General features: G+C 38.3%; 1 protein-coding gene across 1 annotated transcript; it reads left to right on the top strand.

Moving 5' to 3' along the window:
- The first annotated feature begins 828 nt into the window (after positions 1 to 828).
- Positions 829 to 15,885, top strand: AGA (aspartylglucosaminidase). The gene is given in 10 exon segments (XM_065634073.1): positions 829 to 907; positions 910 to 1,062; positions 2,401 to 2,554; positions 3,211 to 3,323; positions 8,107 to 8,219; positions 9,247 to 9,361; positions 11,317 to 11,392; positions 12,292 to 12,399; positions 14,526 to 14,659; positions 15,492 to 15,885. Coding segments are annotated over 10 exon segments (1,125 nt in total). The 5' UTR covers positions 829 to 849; the 3' UTR covers positions 15,593 to 15,885.
- The last annotated feature ends 2,326 nt before the right edge of the window (positions 15,886 to 18,211 follow it).

Raw genomic sequence — 18,211 nt, 5'->3', positions numbered from 1 at the left:
AAGACCAGCAACATTGCTGGCTAAGTATAATTGAGTTCGGCCCATTATATATTTTAAAAGAGTAATCAGAATTAGCTGGGGCGGGGGGAAAGTGTATTTTATATCCACTTCTTCTAGGAGAAGTCACCTTTTTTTGTGTTGTTCAGAAATAATAGCTGGTTGATGGTCACCGACTGTTTGAACGTAATCAGGCCTGAACACAAATCGGTGCATTACGCTGACAGCAGGTGAGCCCACAAGCCTGGAAACAGTCAGACTGCTATGGCAACGTGTCAAACGGGGTTAAACTATTGCTAATGGTTTATAATGAAAAGCTTGAACAGCAGGATTAAAAAATTAGTTGTTATATGGTTTATGATTTCTATAAAGCAAAGCATTTTACAGATTCTTCCATAAGTGATTTGCTAGAGTAGACCCCAAAATGCAGAAAGGAAGAAATCGCTCCGCTTTTGACGAAAACATGTATGTTAACAAAGCAGCACATAGAGATGCTTCATGTGAATCTCTTGAGCACACACGGAGACTGCTTTTGGAAGCACTTTATCTGCCGTTCCAGGCTGGCTCCGGGTCTCTCCTGGCACCCACCACACAGCCCCGTTCCCACCACCACGGCTTATCTCCAGTACTGGTCACTTCGTCGACACACTGTGACCTCCACACAAGCAGGCCGGCTTCCACACACACAGAGGCATACAGTACATATAAACTCTATTTTAATCTGCTCGGGGCCCTTGCTGGGAGGCATTTAGGATTTCCCTTGTCGCAAAACGTTCCCCAGGAGAACGCACAGCGGGCACGAACGGCCAGCCCTTTCTCCCACGCCGTATCGCTCCGCCGCGGCCGGGCCGCATGCGCCGCCGCAGCCCCTTGGTTGGTGGCGGCGCGGTGGGGGCCGGGCCGGGCCGGGCCGGGCGGCGATGGCGGCGGGACGCGGTGGCGGGCGGGGGTGGATGTTGGTCGTGCTTCTCTTGCTCGTCGCGCTGCAGTTGGCGGGCGGCGCCTCCGCCGCTGCCCTGCCTGTAGTCATCAACACCTGGGCGTTTAGGAAGGCGGCAGAGACAGGTGCCCCGGCGGGGGACCGGGGCGGGACAGGGCAGGGCAGGGCAGTGCCGAGCGCTCCTCCTGCTGAGGGGCCGGCGGGGGGCTCTGGGAGTCGACATTAGCTTAAAAACAAAGTCTCCGCCGTGACGGCGCTTCTCTGTGGCAAGAAGAGGCGGGCTGGGCCTTCGCTTCCGTTAAACGGCTCCGGCTGCGGCGGGCCCGGGCTCCCTCCAGCCGTTCTCACGGGCCAGGCGAGCCCCGGGCCCGGCAGCGGAGCGGCGGGAGGGGACTCTGCCTGTTCGGAAAGGGCCTGCGTCGGGTCTCCGCGGAGCAAGGCCCCTGACCGGGCCTGGGGCTGCCAGGTTACATGCGCATGGGAAGAGGCCAAGCCCTTAAGCTGGTGTTTGCGTTGATGGCGCTTTGTCGCTGAGCCCTGGTGTTGCCTGAGAGCCTGCAGGCATATGGCTTAACTTTAAACGGTGGGAAAAATGCGTTTAAAAAAAAAAAATAAAAAGGGCGAGGAGGTTATGAGCTAAATTAAAAGCATTCTTTTGCTAATAATGTGGTCTACACTCTTGTGGCTATTTGCAATGGTGACTTGTTTTTTAAGGGTGCCCTTCTGAGATTGAGGAGGAGGAAGCAGGATTGCTGCTGTCAATGGCAGCAGGCTCAGGCATCCTGGAAAGTCTTGCCTGGGGTGCAACCTTGTGAAATGTCGTATGTGCAAAGCCTTCAGGCCCATTTTATTCAAGTCATGTCATTTGGCATATCTGTAATGTGTTATGAAACTGCACCACGAACTAGATCCTAAAGAACAGAAGACTAAGGGTTGAACAGGAGAATGCAGAGTATTCTAACTCATATATACTTTATATGAAGTGTATGTATTCATATATATATAAAGTATATGTATTCATATATAATCTCATTCATATATACTAATTTCTTGTATATAGTTTCTACTTTCTTTTTGTTTTTCTGTAGTTACTGATGTTGGCTTAGATCCTTTAGATCACTGTGTGTTCTAGGTATTTTATTCTTCAGCTGGACACTTGGTATTCTTATATGAAGCTTTTGAAGGCTGCTTCTCACAAGTTCTTTTTTAATTTTTTTTTTTTTTTTTAGTTAGAAGTTTTGCTTCCCTCTCTCCCCCCACTCCCACTTAAAAGCCTTTAAACAAATAATGATAAAATAATGGTTGGTTCTGGGCAGAGATAATTTAATTCGTAGAAGCCCTGATAATTGTTAGCAAATAACACCTTCCCAGTCATATTCATCATGTTAATCTTTAAAACATTCTTTAAAGCAGTAGTGGAGACTGTTTTACTGGTGACATTTAATTATTTGTGTTAATTACAGCTTGGAGAGTGTTGCAGTTGGGAGGTTCTGAGCTGGATGCAGTTGAGAGAGGCTGTGGTCAGTGTGAGATTGACCAATGCGATGGGAGCGTGGGATATGGAGGAAGCCCAGATGAAAGTGGAGAAACAACACTGGATGCAATGATTATGGATGGGTAAGAAGACTGCATGGAGAACAGGATGGTTCCTGTAATTTTTGGCACACTTTAATGTAAAGGTGGTTAGAGAGATCCTGTTGGTTTAGGGCAGACTATGGGACAAGTTATATGTTAAGTTGTGGAATGAGGAAAAAATCCTTATCTAAGTGGTGGAATAGTAACTAAGCAGGTTTGTTATATTATAGAATCTTTACATGTAGTGCAGTAATCCACCTCTAGATACAGCAGTTGCAAACCAGATGGCTTGTAGCATTTTAAGCTTTTCCCTTTACATCCATTCCATAAGTATTTCACTTCTGGGGCAATTGTCTTCTACACTTTATTTACCATTTAAAGCTGTCCTGATGAAAAAGTATTTGCAAGTGTTTTGCTTATGTTATGAGTTTATGTAACAAAGCAGTTAGTCTACTGAAAATGTTATTGTAAATGGAGTTACAGCTAATTGAGCAATATCCCTGTGCCTGTGAAAGGAAACAATGTATGTATGAAGTTTTTCCCTACTAGTGTGATGCCATCTATCTATGGCATAGAACAAAGAAAGCTTGCTCCTTTAAAATATTGCTTTAAAATTTAGATGAGAACAGATATTGTCTAATAAAAATGTACAATTATTCTTGTATTTTTAATAAGTTTTAAATATTTCTTATTTCCAGTAACACTATGGAAGTTGGGGCAGTTGCGGATCTCAGACATGTAAAAAATGCAATTGGTGTAGCGCGAAAGGTCATTGAATACACTAAGCATACGTTGTTAGTGGGAGAGTCAGGTAAGTATTCCTTTAACTGTTTCCGAGTCACACCCTCATCTTAAAACACTTCCTGTTAAAATGGCCGTATATTAATCTTGGTAATATAGGTGGAAGTATTCTCTGGCAATAAAATGAATCTAGTCAAATAATTTAGAAGTGTTTACTCTCTGTGAATTAGATTTTATTCCTTTTTTTGCACATGAAAAGAAAAATACAATTTTATGGTCTTTCCACCAACTTAACTGCAAATATCGACTTGTAATCCCAAGGCTTTGTTAATACCACTGATATCAAATGTATCAAAGATGGCTTGATACAAGACACTATAGAAGCTATTAGATGTAAATATTTAAAACCATGGAGTAACTTTTTCTAAGGAATAACAACTAATAGACACTACAGTTACATTTTAATATTTTAGTATATATTGAGTAAGATGACTGTATTTCATAGTTTAAAAATACTAGTGATAGCTTGACTATAAAAAATTACATTAAGTGTTGCACTCATAGGCACAACCAGAGAGTGATAGCAAACTGGAAGAATAGTTGAGCGTTTAAAACATGAGCTGCTACTGTTAGAATAGTACTGGTTTCAAAAGAGGTGTAGATTCCAGGGAGGTATATGAGTAGTGAGTAGGAGGTTACTTGGCTCACACACAGTTAAGGACTTTTAAAATGTATATGCCTGCTCAGAGAGAAATGTGGAGATAAGTGTGGAAATTGACATCTGAGCATTAAAGGTGAGTCAAGTGCTTTGAAATAGATAAGAAAAGATAAAAGATTCTTGAAGGAATTAATGTGTACAGAATGACAGAGAAATAAGTGCAACAGCAGTTTTTTGATGGAGTAAAATAGGGCAATAAAGGGAGGTGAGGACAGTGTTTGACAGAAGGTCTGAAAAGAGAGAGAGATTTGCAGATTCTGTTTAATTCAAGCAGTTGGCCATGATGAGCTTACAAGTGGCTTTGATAAAAAAAGACTTCACATCTAATACTGAAAAAGAAATTGGTCAGATGTTAAATAGAGGAGGAGGAAATGCTCATAATATTCCTTTCCCCATCATTGGCAGTTATCAAAATATTTTTAACTTTTGATTGGTAGAATGAGTAGGAAAGATAAGGAAGATGAAGAAATTGAAGAATTAAAGTGCTGATTTAAAATATATTTTCCAGTCTAAGAAGATAGCTCTTTGCATAATGGAGTCATGCGGACAAAGCTGTTATGCTTAGTCCTTGCTGTCTGTGAGAACTCCCTCAGGAGAAACTGTCTAGCAGTAGTGGCAAAAGAAAGTCAGGAAAGCTGAAGATACGTCTGAGTAAAAATTTGAGACGGTGATAAATGTTAGTGAATGAATCAAAGCAGTGGAGAGATTGAGAAAGTATAGTATTTCTTGGGAAGGAATGCATTTTTGTGGAAATAGGAACTTGGATGAAGGAAACTATAGTTGTCTTTACCAGGTGAAGATTGATAAAGAGAAAATAGAGCTATGGCTTCAGAGGAATATATTTGAACCTGCAAAAAATCATGTGAGAGAAATCATAGTTTGTTTTCTGAGTAAAAATATTTACATTTTCACCAGAAAAGCAAGTTAAAATAGAAAAACTTTTTAATATAAATGTGTATAATGTCTGCAGGCTTTTTAAATTCAAGATGCATTATTGCTGAGGTTATTCTTCATTTTTTTAACCCATAACAAAACTGCACTTTTATTTGAATATATTCAGTGGTATAATCCAGGAAAGTCTGCCTATCTCCTAAAATTTCATTTCTATGAGTGGTGGACAGTAGAGAGGAGGAAACAAGCTGTGGCGTGCATTATTTTTTTGTATTGATCATTTTTAAATGTGTGAGCATTACATTGGTCCTGGCAGTAAAGTTTTAATGAAAGTAATGTGAAATTTTTGTTTTCAGTGTTAAAAACACTGACGGAATCTGTTAGAGTGCTGTGACACCTGAATAGTCTCCACAGTTGTGTTTACTTTGACTCAAAAAGTTGAAGGTATTTTAAGGGCTTTGCTACATAGAGAACTTAAGGAAGAAGGAACTTATAGGATGCTTGAGGTTGGTAGGGGCTTGAGGTCTTCTGGTTCAACTCCCCTGCAGAAGCAGGGTCACCTAGAGCTGATTGTCCAGAACCATGTCCAGATGGCTTTTGAATATCTCTGAGGAAGGAGACCTTACAATCTTTGGGCAGCTTGGTCACCGACATTCCTTGCCAGATTCAGCTTCAGGTGGGCTTTGGCTTTCCTAACCTCATATCTACATGCTCAGACAGTGTCTCTATATTCCTCCCAGATTACCTGTCCCTGCTTCTACCTTCTGTATACTTCCCTTTTATGTCTGAGTTTGCCAGGAGCTCCTTGTTCATCCATGTAAGCCTCCCGGCTTTTCTGCCTGGCTTCCTACTAATTTGGATAGACTGCTGTTGAACTTGGAGGAGATGATTCTTGAGTATCAACCAGCTTTCTCAGACCCCTCTTCTGTCCAGGGCTCATGGGACTTTTTTAAGCAGATCCCTGCAGAGGCAAAATTCTGTTCTCCTGAAGTCCAGGCTTGCGATCTTGCCTCTTGTCCTCTTCCCCCTCTCCAGATTCTAAACCCCACCCTATCATGGTCAGTGCAGCAAAGGCTGCCTTTGACCTTCACATCCCCAGGGAGCCCTTCCTTGTTTGTAAGTATGAGGTCCAGCAGAGCAGCTCTCGTCGTTGGCACTTCTGTCACTTGTGTCAGGAAGTTGTCATTGATGCTCTCTAGAAACAACCTGGATTGCTTATGCCCTGCTGTGTTGCCCTTCAGCACATCTTTTTAAGATAGCCATGCCTCTGATTATTGATAGAAGAACTGGTAGTCTTCTAACTTAAAAAATAAAAGTGTCTGGTAGTGTGAGTCAGCAGGTTCTAAGTCTGGAAATGAAAAGTTGTCTCAGAGGCTGTGAACACCGAAATAATTATTCAGTGAAAAAAATCATTCAAATTTGATAACTTTTAAAGTCTAAAGTCATATTGTTGTGTCGTTTTCACCCAGTAAATGAAAATTTAATAAATTGCATTATTTTATCCGCTCCCCCCCCCCCCCCCAAAAAAAAAAACCAAACACAACACAAACAAACCCAAAACATGCAAAAAGAGGCTTTGAGGATAATTCAAATTGGGGAAGTGAAGAAATTGTTGTATCATATTGCATGAGGTAGCTGATCCTGTGAGTGATATGTGAACAGTTTTTAGCTAATTGCAAACTATGATGAAAGCTTCAGCCATCCTCAGAAGAGGATGACACTGTGGTGATGATAGAATCTGCCTTGAACAAAAAAAAGTCATGCAAGCCAAGGCTGGTGTCTTCTTTGACTCTTGCTGTTGTAGATGTAAGCCAGAATATGACCAAAGCTAGTGTGTTTTTACAGCTAAGGTTTATAATGACATTAGTGTACATAGGAATGAGTTGGTGTAGCTTTTGTTGAACAGATAACTGCAGTGATCGGTTCTTGCAGTGATAGAAGAGCTGCTTTTTCCATTCATTGCGTAATTTCTTTAGGAAAGGTCATAGAAAACTGGCAATAAAGGCCCTGTATACCAGTGTAGACTGATGGGGGAAATTCAGTGCAGAATGATTACAAGCGAGGAAAAAAAGAATAATTTTGGTTATCATCTGCCAAGAAATTTTCAGGTTTGTCTCCAATAGACAGGAAAGTTTCATAATCATAGTGTGCCTGACCTTTTTGTCCTAGACCAGCAATCCAAGTAAAAAGTTGAGAGAGTGAAAATGACCAACTCTGCTTCCTAGAATAGAAACAAAGCTTCGAAAGTCATGAAAGAATGACTGGCAAACATGCACTAGCACAATTTTACTTTAAAACAAAAAAACCTGCCTATTTGTTCTAAAAACTGGAAATTAAATCTGTTTAATTGAAGCTGTCAGTTTTATTTTGCTCTGAGCACAGAGACTTGAATTGTGTCAGTTTTTAAGAAAAACACAGAAAAACTGTCCAGAAATAATTGAAGGCTTTTCTCTACTTCTTGGACTGGAGAAGCTTGTTCAGCTGTGTATTGTAGTGACATTATTATCCAGAATTGGTAATATAAATTGTTCAAGCATCTGAATCTAGCAACAGTATCTGTTACTAAGTAATATCAAAGGTATCTACAACTAAAACATTGAAGAACAGTTGATCTTTTTTTCTTTTCCCTTTCTCTAACTGTAAAAGCCATTCTTAGAACTGTAGCATTGTTTCATTGCTTATGTTGGTATTTCTTTTGCTCCCTTGATGCATAGTGCATTAGTTTTCAAAACAAGGAAGCAGTCACTTTTAAAGCTGCAAGGAAAAAGTATAATATGATATAAGCTGGTGGATTGATTTCTGTAAGTGTCAGTGTTTTAGTGGCAAATGTTGTGCCACATTGTTACTTAGATTTCATAAAAGACTAGCTTTTTAAGGGAAATTTATTTGTATCATTTATTTAAATATTTTTGTGACACACACAGCCCAGGCCACTCTTGCTCCAGGTTATTTGTGTCCATTTGATTAACAGAGTTGAATTTGTTTCTCTTTCAGTGCTGCAGCTTACATGTGTTAACATAGTTACAGTGAATTGAGGGAATTCGATGTGGCCAGTGAAGGGAGAGTTTGTTGCTGCAGTTGTACATCACTATAATGGCTGATACTGCTCTCTGAAGATTTATTTCTCACCTCCACAGAAAATATAGAGTTTCTTGATTTCTAGATAACATTACATGAATGCATTATCATATAATATATATACAAATTTAAATAAATTGTTTTGGTTTTGTTGTTGCTTTTCAAGCCTCCCTGTTTGCTGTAAAAATGGGGTTTCCGTACGAAGATTTAACTACCCAAGAATCTCTTTCGGTGTATTCAAAGTGGCTCAATCAACACTGTCAGCCAAACTACTGGAAGGTACAGTGCAGTGGTGGTGGTGAAAGGAGGAGTTAGAAAGTCAGTAATGCAGCATTGCCTCTTCCTTTCAGCTTATATTGAAGTTGTGCTTTCCATGTAAAGAAAAAAAAGTTTTACTTATTAAACAGAACGAATGTGGAATTACCAAGCATTTGGTAGAATCGGGAAGAGCATGTGTCTAGCTCTTATTTCTTAGATCCTGTTGGTTTTTACCTTGCTGCAGTAGTGTTTTGGTGTATGTTTTTTTTATTACCTCTAAATTTGGACAGGACTTCTTCAACTAAACAAAATAGCATATGTATTTTTTGATGCATGTATGAATTTCTGAAACAAAATCTTACAGTAGCAATTAAGGTCCTTACATAGGCTTTACACAGACTTGTGAACACATCAGGTTAGTGCAGCTGTCCATGTGAAACTTACCTGTTGTGGTGAGGTTGGTTTGTTGGGGGTTTTTGTTTGGTTTGGGCTTGGTGTTGCAGATTTCTACATCTTTGTACATTGTGTTCATTGTTTCTTGGATATGAAATGCTGCATTGCTGAACCATTTTAATTCAATACAAATTCTGTTTTTCAGTTGAGGAAATATCTTGACTATGATACTGACTTGACAATAATATCTCAGCTTGACATTAATAAAATAAGCTCAGTTCCTCTGGTTGTGTTTTTAGCTTGAAAATTTTCTTCATTTTCCTGAAGGATAAGTTGGGGTGGGCTTTTTGGGGTTGTTTTCTTCTTTGTTTTGTGGGATGTTTCTGTTTTGTTTTGTTTTTACCAGTTAGTTGAGCAAAGGAGAATCTTTAGTTTAAATAACATAACTTTATAGTAGAAAAAACTTTTTACCATATAATACCAGAATTCAGTCTTTATTTTAAGCAAAACAACTTGCAGGGTTTCAGTACAGCTGTATAATTTAAGTATTGGGCATCTGATACCTGTATAGTAGATTATAGATATTGATTTGTAGTATTTTTAAATTCATCTGTCACGAAGCATATTATTCATACAAATCACAAAATAATTACAGAATGTGGTACCAGACTCTTCAAAATCCTGTGGACCATACAAACGGCCTGAAAAAGGAACTTCTAAAGAAGAACAGACCATCTCAGAAAGAAGTGTTCGTAATCATGATACAATTGGTAACAACTTTTCGTAACTCTGCTGATTTTTTTCTCATTCTCCTGTAGATTAAATCATACAGAGTTTAAAGAAAAATATTTCATATAGACATTATTTCCTATTTATAATGTTTCCAAGATGTGTTAGAATGGAGTGCCTAAGAGTAGGATTTGTTGGTTTGTTTTTGTTTTTCCAGTTCACTAGCTGCACAGCCCTTTGCTTCATTTTTTTGCCCTTGGCATAATTACTTGGGCAGCTATGTGTGCTTAGAAAACTGATCAAGGTTAAAAATAATTATTTTTATCTTGATTATGGTTATCTTAGGTCAAATCTCCCCTGTAGCTGTCAGACTAACTTAAAAGACTTTGTGGCGCTGGAAGACATGAGTAAACAGTGAAGTCTTGTTGCCAAGCAAAAGCCATGTTTGTCAAACAGTCCTTAAACTTATAAAATAAAGCTTGCTTTTATTGTTCTTCTATTCTGGCTTTTGACTAAATCAGTAAATTTCTACAGAAACTAGTATGCTTATAACAGATTAGCAGTAGTAGTCCCAGAGACTTCCGATTGTTTACTTACTGAGGGCTGTTAATTGCTAAGCATATAAGCTGATTAATGAGCAGATCAGACAAAGGACTGGAGCAGTTACAGATTCATGTCTTTCAAAGCTTTATACTTTGTAGTCTTGAAACTTGTACTTTTTGGTTTAGTCTGGATTTTTCTCTGTTGAGCAATTCAGAACGTTCTGCTTGACAATATTTGCAATACTGAGAATTAAGAAGTTGTTTCAAGTGTGAATACTTTTTCTTTGCTTCCAGTCCACCCGACTAATAACCAATTAATGTTCTACAGAAGTCAGGCAATCTACCAAATTCTTAAGTTGGTAGGTAGCTTTCTTTACTGGAACATACAGTCTTCAGTATGTGCTAGAAAACTCAAAAATTGTGGAATGTCAGGATGAGAGGGGGAATCTGCTAAATACAGTTCAGGAATTGATGTATCATTAAGTAGTCCTAAGCTGTTTTGTACTAAATGATGGTGCTTGCATTTGTATTTCAAGTTCTTCCACCTCGTTGTTTTATACATGAAATGTCTCCTTGACTAACACGTTTCGAGAAGAGTCTTAATTGAGAAAGCATTTAGGAAGTTGGTAGGAACGGATGCCCTTCCGGTCTTTTAGCAGAGGCTAATGGTAGCCACAGAGTCAATGCCTCCAAGCTTTTAGCTTCTACTGATCAGGAAACTTTTCTATGAGAAGGAGTTACTGCTTGGTGAGATCAGACAATCAAAATTCAATTCTTTGAATTCTGGTTCTTGGCTCTCACTTTGTACTGGAGTTTGCTAGCAGCAATTTTTGCCCTGTCATAAAGAGATGAAGTCTTGGTCTATAGAGAAACATCTGATCCCAAATCCTGTTCCAAGTTGCAATCTAAGCTTTTCTAAAATGAGGCAGTGGCTTCCTTGTCAGCACAAAATTAGCAAGGGGTAGGCTTATTCACACATTTGATTGCCTGTCATGTAATTTTTGTTACTTCAGTAGGCAGTATTTCACCTGCCAAATTTCACTTCATTTTTCTGACTTGTTTTTAGTCTCCCTAACGCGTGATTTTTAATTTCCAGACTTTGTTCTGATGATACTGGTGCAGGATGTGGTGACACCGGGTACTTGTTCTCTACTGGTTAACATTGGTGTATATCAGCAGACAGTGTCTGCCTGGGAAGCAGTACCATACACCTCTGAACAGTGTGGCACTTACTGTTCAGCATTCCTTTATGAGCTTTTTAATACATCCAAAAAGCTTCCAAATGTGTTTTTTAAATAGCTTGTTTTCTTTAAGAGTATGATTTTTCTGTATCTCAGGGTATCAGTAATTTGAACAGTCTGGGTATTGTGGTTCTGTTTCATAACAAGAGTGTCAATTTAATAAATCTGTTAAGAATGTTTCTGAATACGTTTCATCCCTGTTGAAAATTTTAGGTATGGTTGTAGTTGGTAGGAGTGGAACTGTTGCTTCTGGGACATCCACTAATGGTGCAGTCCATAAAATTCCAGGGTTAGTATTTCTGGTTTTACAAAAAAGCTTTTTTCCCACCTCATTTCCTATGTTAAGCCTATCTAAAGGTTTTATGTTTTAGACTGTGGTGATCATAAAATGGCCTTATTTATTTCTGGGCACTGCCAACAAATCCTAATACTGAGGAACTGATTCAGTTGCAAAATGATTTGTATGTGTTTGAGAGAATGCTTGTTTTTCAGCTGCCTTAATTCACTATACAGAAACGCAAACAACTGGCATAGTTGTGAGGCGGCTTGCAAGGCAAGGCACCAGACACTGAGAAGTGTTTTGGAGAGGTGCACAGTCTCCAAAGAAATGTACATGGAATCAGAGCCCCAGGCCTGTGTTTTGTCTTTGAGATTTTTTTCTGCCCAGCTAGGAATCTTGTCTGTCAACCAAGTCAGACAACTTCTGGATTTAGCAACAAGTTATTGAACGTACTAATGTCCCTAGCTGCTTACTGTTGCCCAGTGGCTAAACCTTACTGCCGTAACTATAGCCAGTATAATAACAAACAGTTGTGCATTGGAGGTGGATTAAGCCTCAGGTCAGTCGGGTTATCACAGATCACTTTTATGAGTAGTTTTAAGGCAAGATTTCTGACCGCAAGTGGAGTGACCTCTTTACCTGTTCTGTTCTCCTGTGAGTTTAACGCTAACCCAGCTGGAGGCAGGAAGGCTGACAAAGTTAAAAGTGTGCCCAAGTCATAAGAACTTGCCAATATCAGGCCAAGAGCTATTACACTAATGCAATCCCACTGGAATTACTAAATTATAGGTTTCTTTATAGTTTCGACTTCAGTGGGTTTTTTTGTTTTCATTTTGTGGTTTTGGTTTTTTTGGTTTCTTTTTGGTTTTTGTTTTTTGTTTTTGTTTTTTCTTCGTCGTTCACTACAGCCGTGTAGGAGATTCTCCGATAGCTGGAGCAGGATCCTATGCGGATAGTACAGCTGGAGGAGCTGCAGCCACTGGGGATGGTGACATTATGATGCGCTTCTTACCCAGGTTTGTACTTAGGGCAGACTTTGCTAGCTTTCTCTAGCAAAATGTGAGCTCAGCAAATGAAGTAATTGAATAAAAAGCCTGACTTACTGGCTGCTGAAGTGGGAGGAAAGGAAGGAATGGAAGGTGAAAGAAAGAACAGTAGCAAAATCAAATCATCCTTATGATCTGTCTTAAAAGAAGTGACTTCTTAAATATCTTGATGACAGATCTCCTTAATACTGGCATGCTGTGAGCAAACAGGCAGCAGGTAATGAGTATGTTCCCAATTTCCAACCTGCATGCTTTTTAACAGCACTGATTAGCTTTCTCCTTCAAAGTGTTTTGGTGTGTGGGAAAAAGTGTTATAAATTGTAGAAAGGATGAGGGCCGAGTCTTAGATTACTCAGGAGGGTGGGGAGGTGTCACTGTAACAGTCCTATGTCATTTCATCTAATTTGAAACTGGAAGAGATGTTTTAGTGCTGTTGTCATGGTTCTGTAACCCATGTAAAATATGGCTGTTTTCATCACTAAGTCTTGACAGTCATTTTTGTGGGTTTGTCTCAATAGGAATGAGTTATGGAAGTCTGTGCTGAACATAATGGGCACTGATGCTTGAAGGAATATATAGCAGTGGCCTTCATATTACTCAGGTGCTTTTCCTGAAACTCTGGCAGTTATGAATTCCTTCAATCTGTTGCATATTTACAAATGTCCTCATTGAGTTTCAAGCTGTTCCAAGCCAGGCTTCAAATAAAAGGCAATTGACAACTTCATGAATTATCCTGAGGTATTAGATACCAACAGTAGAAGTGAGTGGAGCTCCACTATGAGGTTAATCAATAAAAGCTTACATTACAGTCTAGTAGCCTGAAGGATTTGGCTGTAATGCTTAAAACATTTTATGTTGGCACCAACGGGTTTTAGAAAACTCAGACTAGGTGGTTAATCACAGATTCCTTGTAGAGACAGATCTTTTCTAATTCCATGTTATTTAGATATTCCCACATGAAAACAAAGAACAGAATTGACCTGCCAGAAGTGAAGGAAGTGTCAAATAAAGGGCAAAATTGCTAGCATTTTCTCCCTGCCTTCTTTGAGATAGTAACATCTTACTGAGATTTTGATTAGTGAAGAGACCCCTGTGAAATATAGCTTTATATTCAGACAGTTATCTTTAGATAACTTGAACCTAATTGATTGTTAAAATAAATCAAAGATAATAGGAAGTTTCAAAATGCAAGGAAAGTTCTCTTCAGCAGTACTTTGATAAGATCTATAGTTAACGCTATCTGTAGAGTCTTAGTGTAACAAGAGTTGGTCTTGGTATATGTCTTTCATCAAGACAAAATCTAGTGTGGTTTACTTGTAAGTTATGCGTTATCTTTTAATCTTCAGGTTCTGAAAGAAAATGACAACAAAAGTAATTTTTTTGCCTCTGAGGACATTTTGGAAATGCAACTGATTCATGTCAAGCCCATATAGTCATTTGTCTAATGATACTGTAGATACAAAAGGAGTTTATGTTGATTACTCTTGCATTTAGAGTAAGATTTTTTTTTTATCTTGGCTTGCAAAAAATTTGAAATTGGCTCAAAGCTGTGATCAAAACAATGTACCTTCATATTCATGAAATAAAGAAAATATGTCAATTTCGAGGCTTTCAGAAACAAGTTTTTTCTGAAAGATTTTTTTAATGCTTGCTGAAATCAATAATTATCAGTAATGTAATATCAGAGGTTAACTTTCTTCAAAACATTACCTTGATGTGGCCCTATTTGAAAAATAGTAATAACTTTTAATGTCAAACTTAATCAGGCAATGAAAAATAAAAGCCACTAACTCTCTAACTGCTTCTTCAGTTCTTCAACTGATCTGTTGCTTAGCCTCTTTTACTTGCAAATGATCACAGTTAGCCCAGGCTTGGTCCTGCCTTAGAATGGTAGATGGCAAAGATGACATTTTGCAGTCCCTTTTAGTCCTGTTTCTAATTACTTTTGTAGGACTTGAGTAATAATTGCCAATATGAAGTTTGGCTAAAGATTATTTATCATGTGTTTCCATTATGCAAAGTTTGCCAATGATATTGTAGAATATATAACCTGAGTATGGCTGCCTGGGTGTGGGGTTGTTTGTTTGTTTTTTCAGTTATCTAGCTGTGGAGTATATGAGGATGGGAATAGACCCAACAGTAGCCTGTCAGAAAGTTATTTCCAGAATCCAGAAGTATGCCCCAAATTTCTTTGGCGCTGTAATATGTGCCAATACAACTGGAAGTTATGGTATGTATTTTGCTTAATAGACAAAGTTTGTTGACCCTACCCAGGTCACAGAAGTACAAAACCGAAGGTGGATTTTAAAGCAGAAATCTTTAATTATTCTTTGAACACTGCAGCAATACTGGCCATTCATGATATCAATTGCTGGTTAGCAGGGCAACTGTGTCCTAGTGTGCACTTGAGATATTTTAATTTTTCCTCTGCATTTTGATGTCTTAGACTTTCACAAAATGAATGCAAGTCTTAATGAAAATCAAAAATATTTACAACCTTCACGTGTTTTCCTGGACTGTGTATGATTAATTTGAAGTTTTGAAAGAAGAATGCTTATGCCTTCCCTAGATATGGCATAAGGCTTGGAGAATGTGACTGTTAAGCATAGCTTCAAAGTAATCCAAGATCAGTCATTGTGCCAGGCATCTCATTAGTGAACTCTTAGATCAGTAGGAAATGCAATTTGCTAATCAACATGGCTTATTTAGTTAGACCGCTTATTGCGGTTCTTTGATCTTTTATTTCCCATAGTTCTGTGTTTAAGAGATTAGTGTTGGAGGAACTCATTAAATTAATCAGGATTGAAAGAGAGAGATTTTCCTAACTTACATTACTGTTTTGAATTGTATTATAAGGACATTAATTGCACTACAGCAGTCAGTAACACTGTATTTTTACTTCAAAATTAAATACTTTGAAGATGTCTTGGATTAAACAGATTATAAAATAATAATTACTCCATGGTAGTAGAATTAGTAACTGGGTCTTCAGGTGATAAAGTATAATGACAAAGGCACTAGTACTAAATGTAGCAAATTATACCTTTTTCTTTCTTTCCTAGGTGCTGCATGTAATAAAACTCCAGGATTCACTCAGTTTCACTTCATGGTTTCTAGCCCTTTGCTAAGTCAGCCAACTGAGCAAGTAGTAGATTGTATTTAATTTCTTTTTGTCCTATTATATTAGCATCTAAACTTAGAGGAGGAAAGTGCTAAGGTTCCCAAGGTGTTTTTAAAATGGTTGTTCATTTTCACTGTTGCATAATCATGCAGACCAAGTATGTTGATGGTGCAGCTACTACTTCACTGTTTCTAATATCTTGTACTTCATTATGGCTTTGTGTAGTGCAGCTGAACTTAATCTGTGGTTTCCTAATCTATTTATCTTGGTAATTTATTTCTAAATGATTGTAGACTCATGCTGTAATCTAGAGCAGGAGTGTCAAACTCCTTTTCCCCAGGGGCCACATCGGCCTCGTGGCTGCCTTCAAAGGGCCAAGTGTCATTTTAGGACTCTATACATGTAACTACTCCTACATTTATACAGTCCTAAAATGACATTTGGCCCTCTGAAGGCAACTGTGAGGCTGATGTGGCCCCTGGGGAAAAGGAGTTTGACACCCCTGATCTAGAGCAAGGTTTAAAAAACTGACTTTGAGGGAAGTGAACATAATTGCAAGAATATAGTTAGTGCTGACACACTGACAGTTAGCATAGGCAATTCTCTGTTTAAAAATGTACATCTAAGTGAAATGGCTGAAACTGATGTGCTTCACTATTGGGGTCTTTTAAGTAACAAATTTAGTAGGCATTACCTTAAAGTCCAACTCAGATCTTAAACTTTTGAAAACCTGACAATCAAACTGTAGTTCTAAATACTACAAAAAGTTCTGTTGTATATTTACTTCCAAGTAATGCAAAGTTTCACCTGTTTTTTGGGGAAAGTAGAGCTTTGGTAACTTGAGAGAAGAAAAAAAAAAAAAAAAACCAACTTGCCAAGAGCGTTCATAAAGTGATCAGGTGGTCACATGCATGCAAAGAAACTGAGCATCTAATGGCTATTCTAGTCTGTCTTCTTAAGAACTAAGTAGCCAAAAGTGATGAATAATAAACACTGAACTGGATCTTCACTTTGCCATTTGAACACATATTTGGCAGAAATCTGGAATAAAGGGCAGGGAGTGGGAGGGGCTCTGCCTCTACACATGAGACTTATTCTGAGAATATTTAATTGTCTTTCTAAGATTTAGTCCGGGTTTTCTTTTCTCTGGAAAATAAAATTGTGTGCAAACGCTGATAAACAAGGAAAGGGAGTTGAAAAGTAATTGAGAAGATTTCACAGTTTTAATTAAGGGATAAGGATCATCTCTTTGTGGATGTTTCTAACTTGTTTCACAGCAGAGGAATACATTTGAATAGAGAGGACATCCAAACATCCCTGGTAGTACAAGCCTTCACAGAGTGTTGTGTTGACTCTAACTAGATATGAAGACAGGTGGAAATCTTTCTGTCACCTTTTTTTTGTAGCAGAAGTAATGAATCTTAATCATAGCGATTTCCTTGTCACTAATATGCTGTGTGCTTGCCCTTTCCTGTAGCACATTTACTCCTGCAAAGGAGCAGTTGCATACAGAGATCATGACAGTTACCTACAGCTAACAAAGCTAGTTTTGTCACTTTCTTTGTCTAGAGGTACCAGGATTTATTTGTAATAAAACTTCAGCATCTTGAGGATTGTTCTATAGTATTCGAAGATCTGTTAGATCACCTTCTTAACTTTGTGGCTTGCTGATCATTTGATTGAATATTTGCTAAATTTGAGCCAGGAAAAGTTAAAAGGGGGGAGCGAGTAAAACAAGGATGTTTTGTCATAAACACTTCAATTATTCTTTGCTTACTTGAATAAAATCATTGGGTAATAAAAGAAGACCTTAATCTATCATTTATAAGTAATGTTGCTTGTGTACTGTGCCTTAGAATAATTGTTGCCTTATGTTCCAAGTTGATATCTTTAAAAGCCAGAAAAAAAACATTCAAACTAGAATAGCCATCTTTAATGGTCTGCTGATGAACTTCATCAACAAAGTCGTTTATTTGGAGGATTCACTTTGGTCGCTGGATCTTTAGAGCACCATGTAGCACAGAGTTCACTATAGGCCACAACAAGCTTTAGTCAAAGGAGCTCTTACTGAATGTATCTGTAGTGGTTTAAGATAAGTTTTCTGCCTGTTCTACGTACAACCCTTCTGCTATGGTTGCTGTATCTTCAGATAACTAAGCAGTCAAGTGCAAATAGATTAATAAAATCCCAATTATTGTTACTTTGAAGATGGCATTGTGGCTTGTCAACATAGAAGGTTCAGTACTGGCAGCTGGATGGTAATGTCTCAAACTGCTGAAGGTGAGTCCCCCAGGATTCATTTTTGTGAGAGGTTGGGACATCCGTGCCTTGCTTTCTAGTGTCCTCAAGCCACTCTGTGCTAGCTAGAGGTCATGAGTGCCCATTCTGAAAGATCATGAGTGCTTTGTAACAGTGTACCTGAAGTCACTGTTACAATTCTGACTTATTGCATAATCAGCTCTTCTATACATGAACTTGTCTCCATGAGATATATGTACTAATACATACGGTTTAATAACATAGGTTGATTTGTCTTGCTGAATTAGTTATCATAAATGAAAGGGTTAATCTGTGTAAATTATTGTAATATATTGATAATTTAACAGTATATTAAATTATAATATTGATAAATGTGCCATTCAGATGTTATGGACAGAATTC

Source organism: Caloenas nicobarica, chromosome 4, assembly GCF_036013445.1.
Source record: "Caloenas nicobarica isolate bCalNic1 chromosome 4, bCalNic1.hap1, whole genome shotgun sequence".
Classification (NCBI taxonomy): Eukaryota; Metazoa; Chordata; class Aves; order Columbiformes; family Columbidae; genus Caloenas; species Caloenas nicobarica.
The sequence above is the reverse complement of the archived record's forward strand: the minus strand, read 5'-3'. Positions and strand labels throughout refer to the sequence as shown.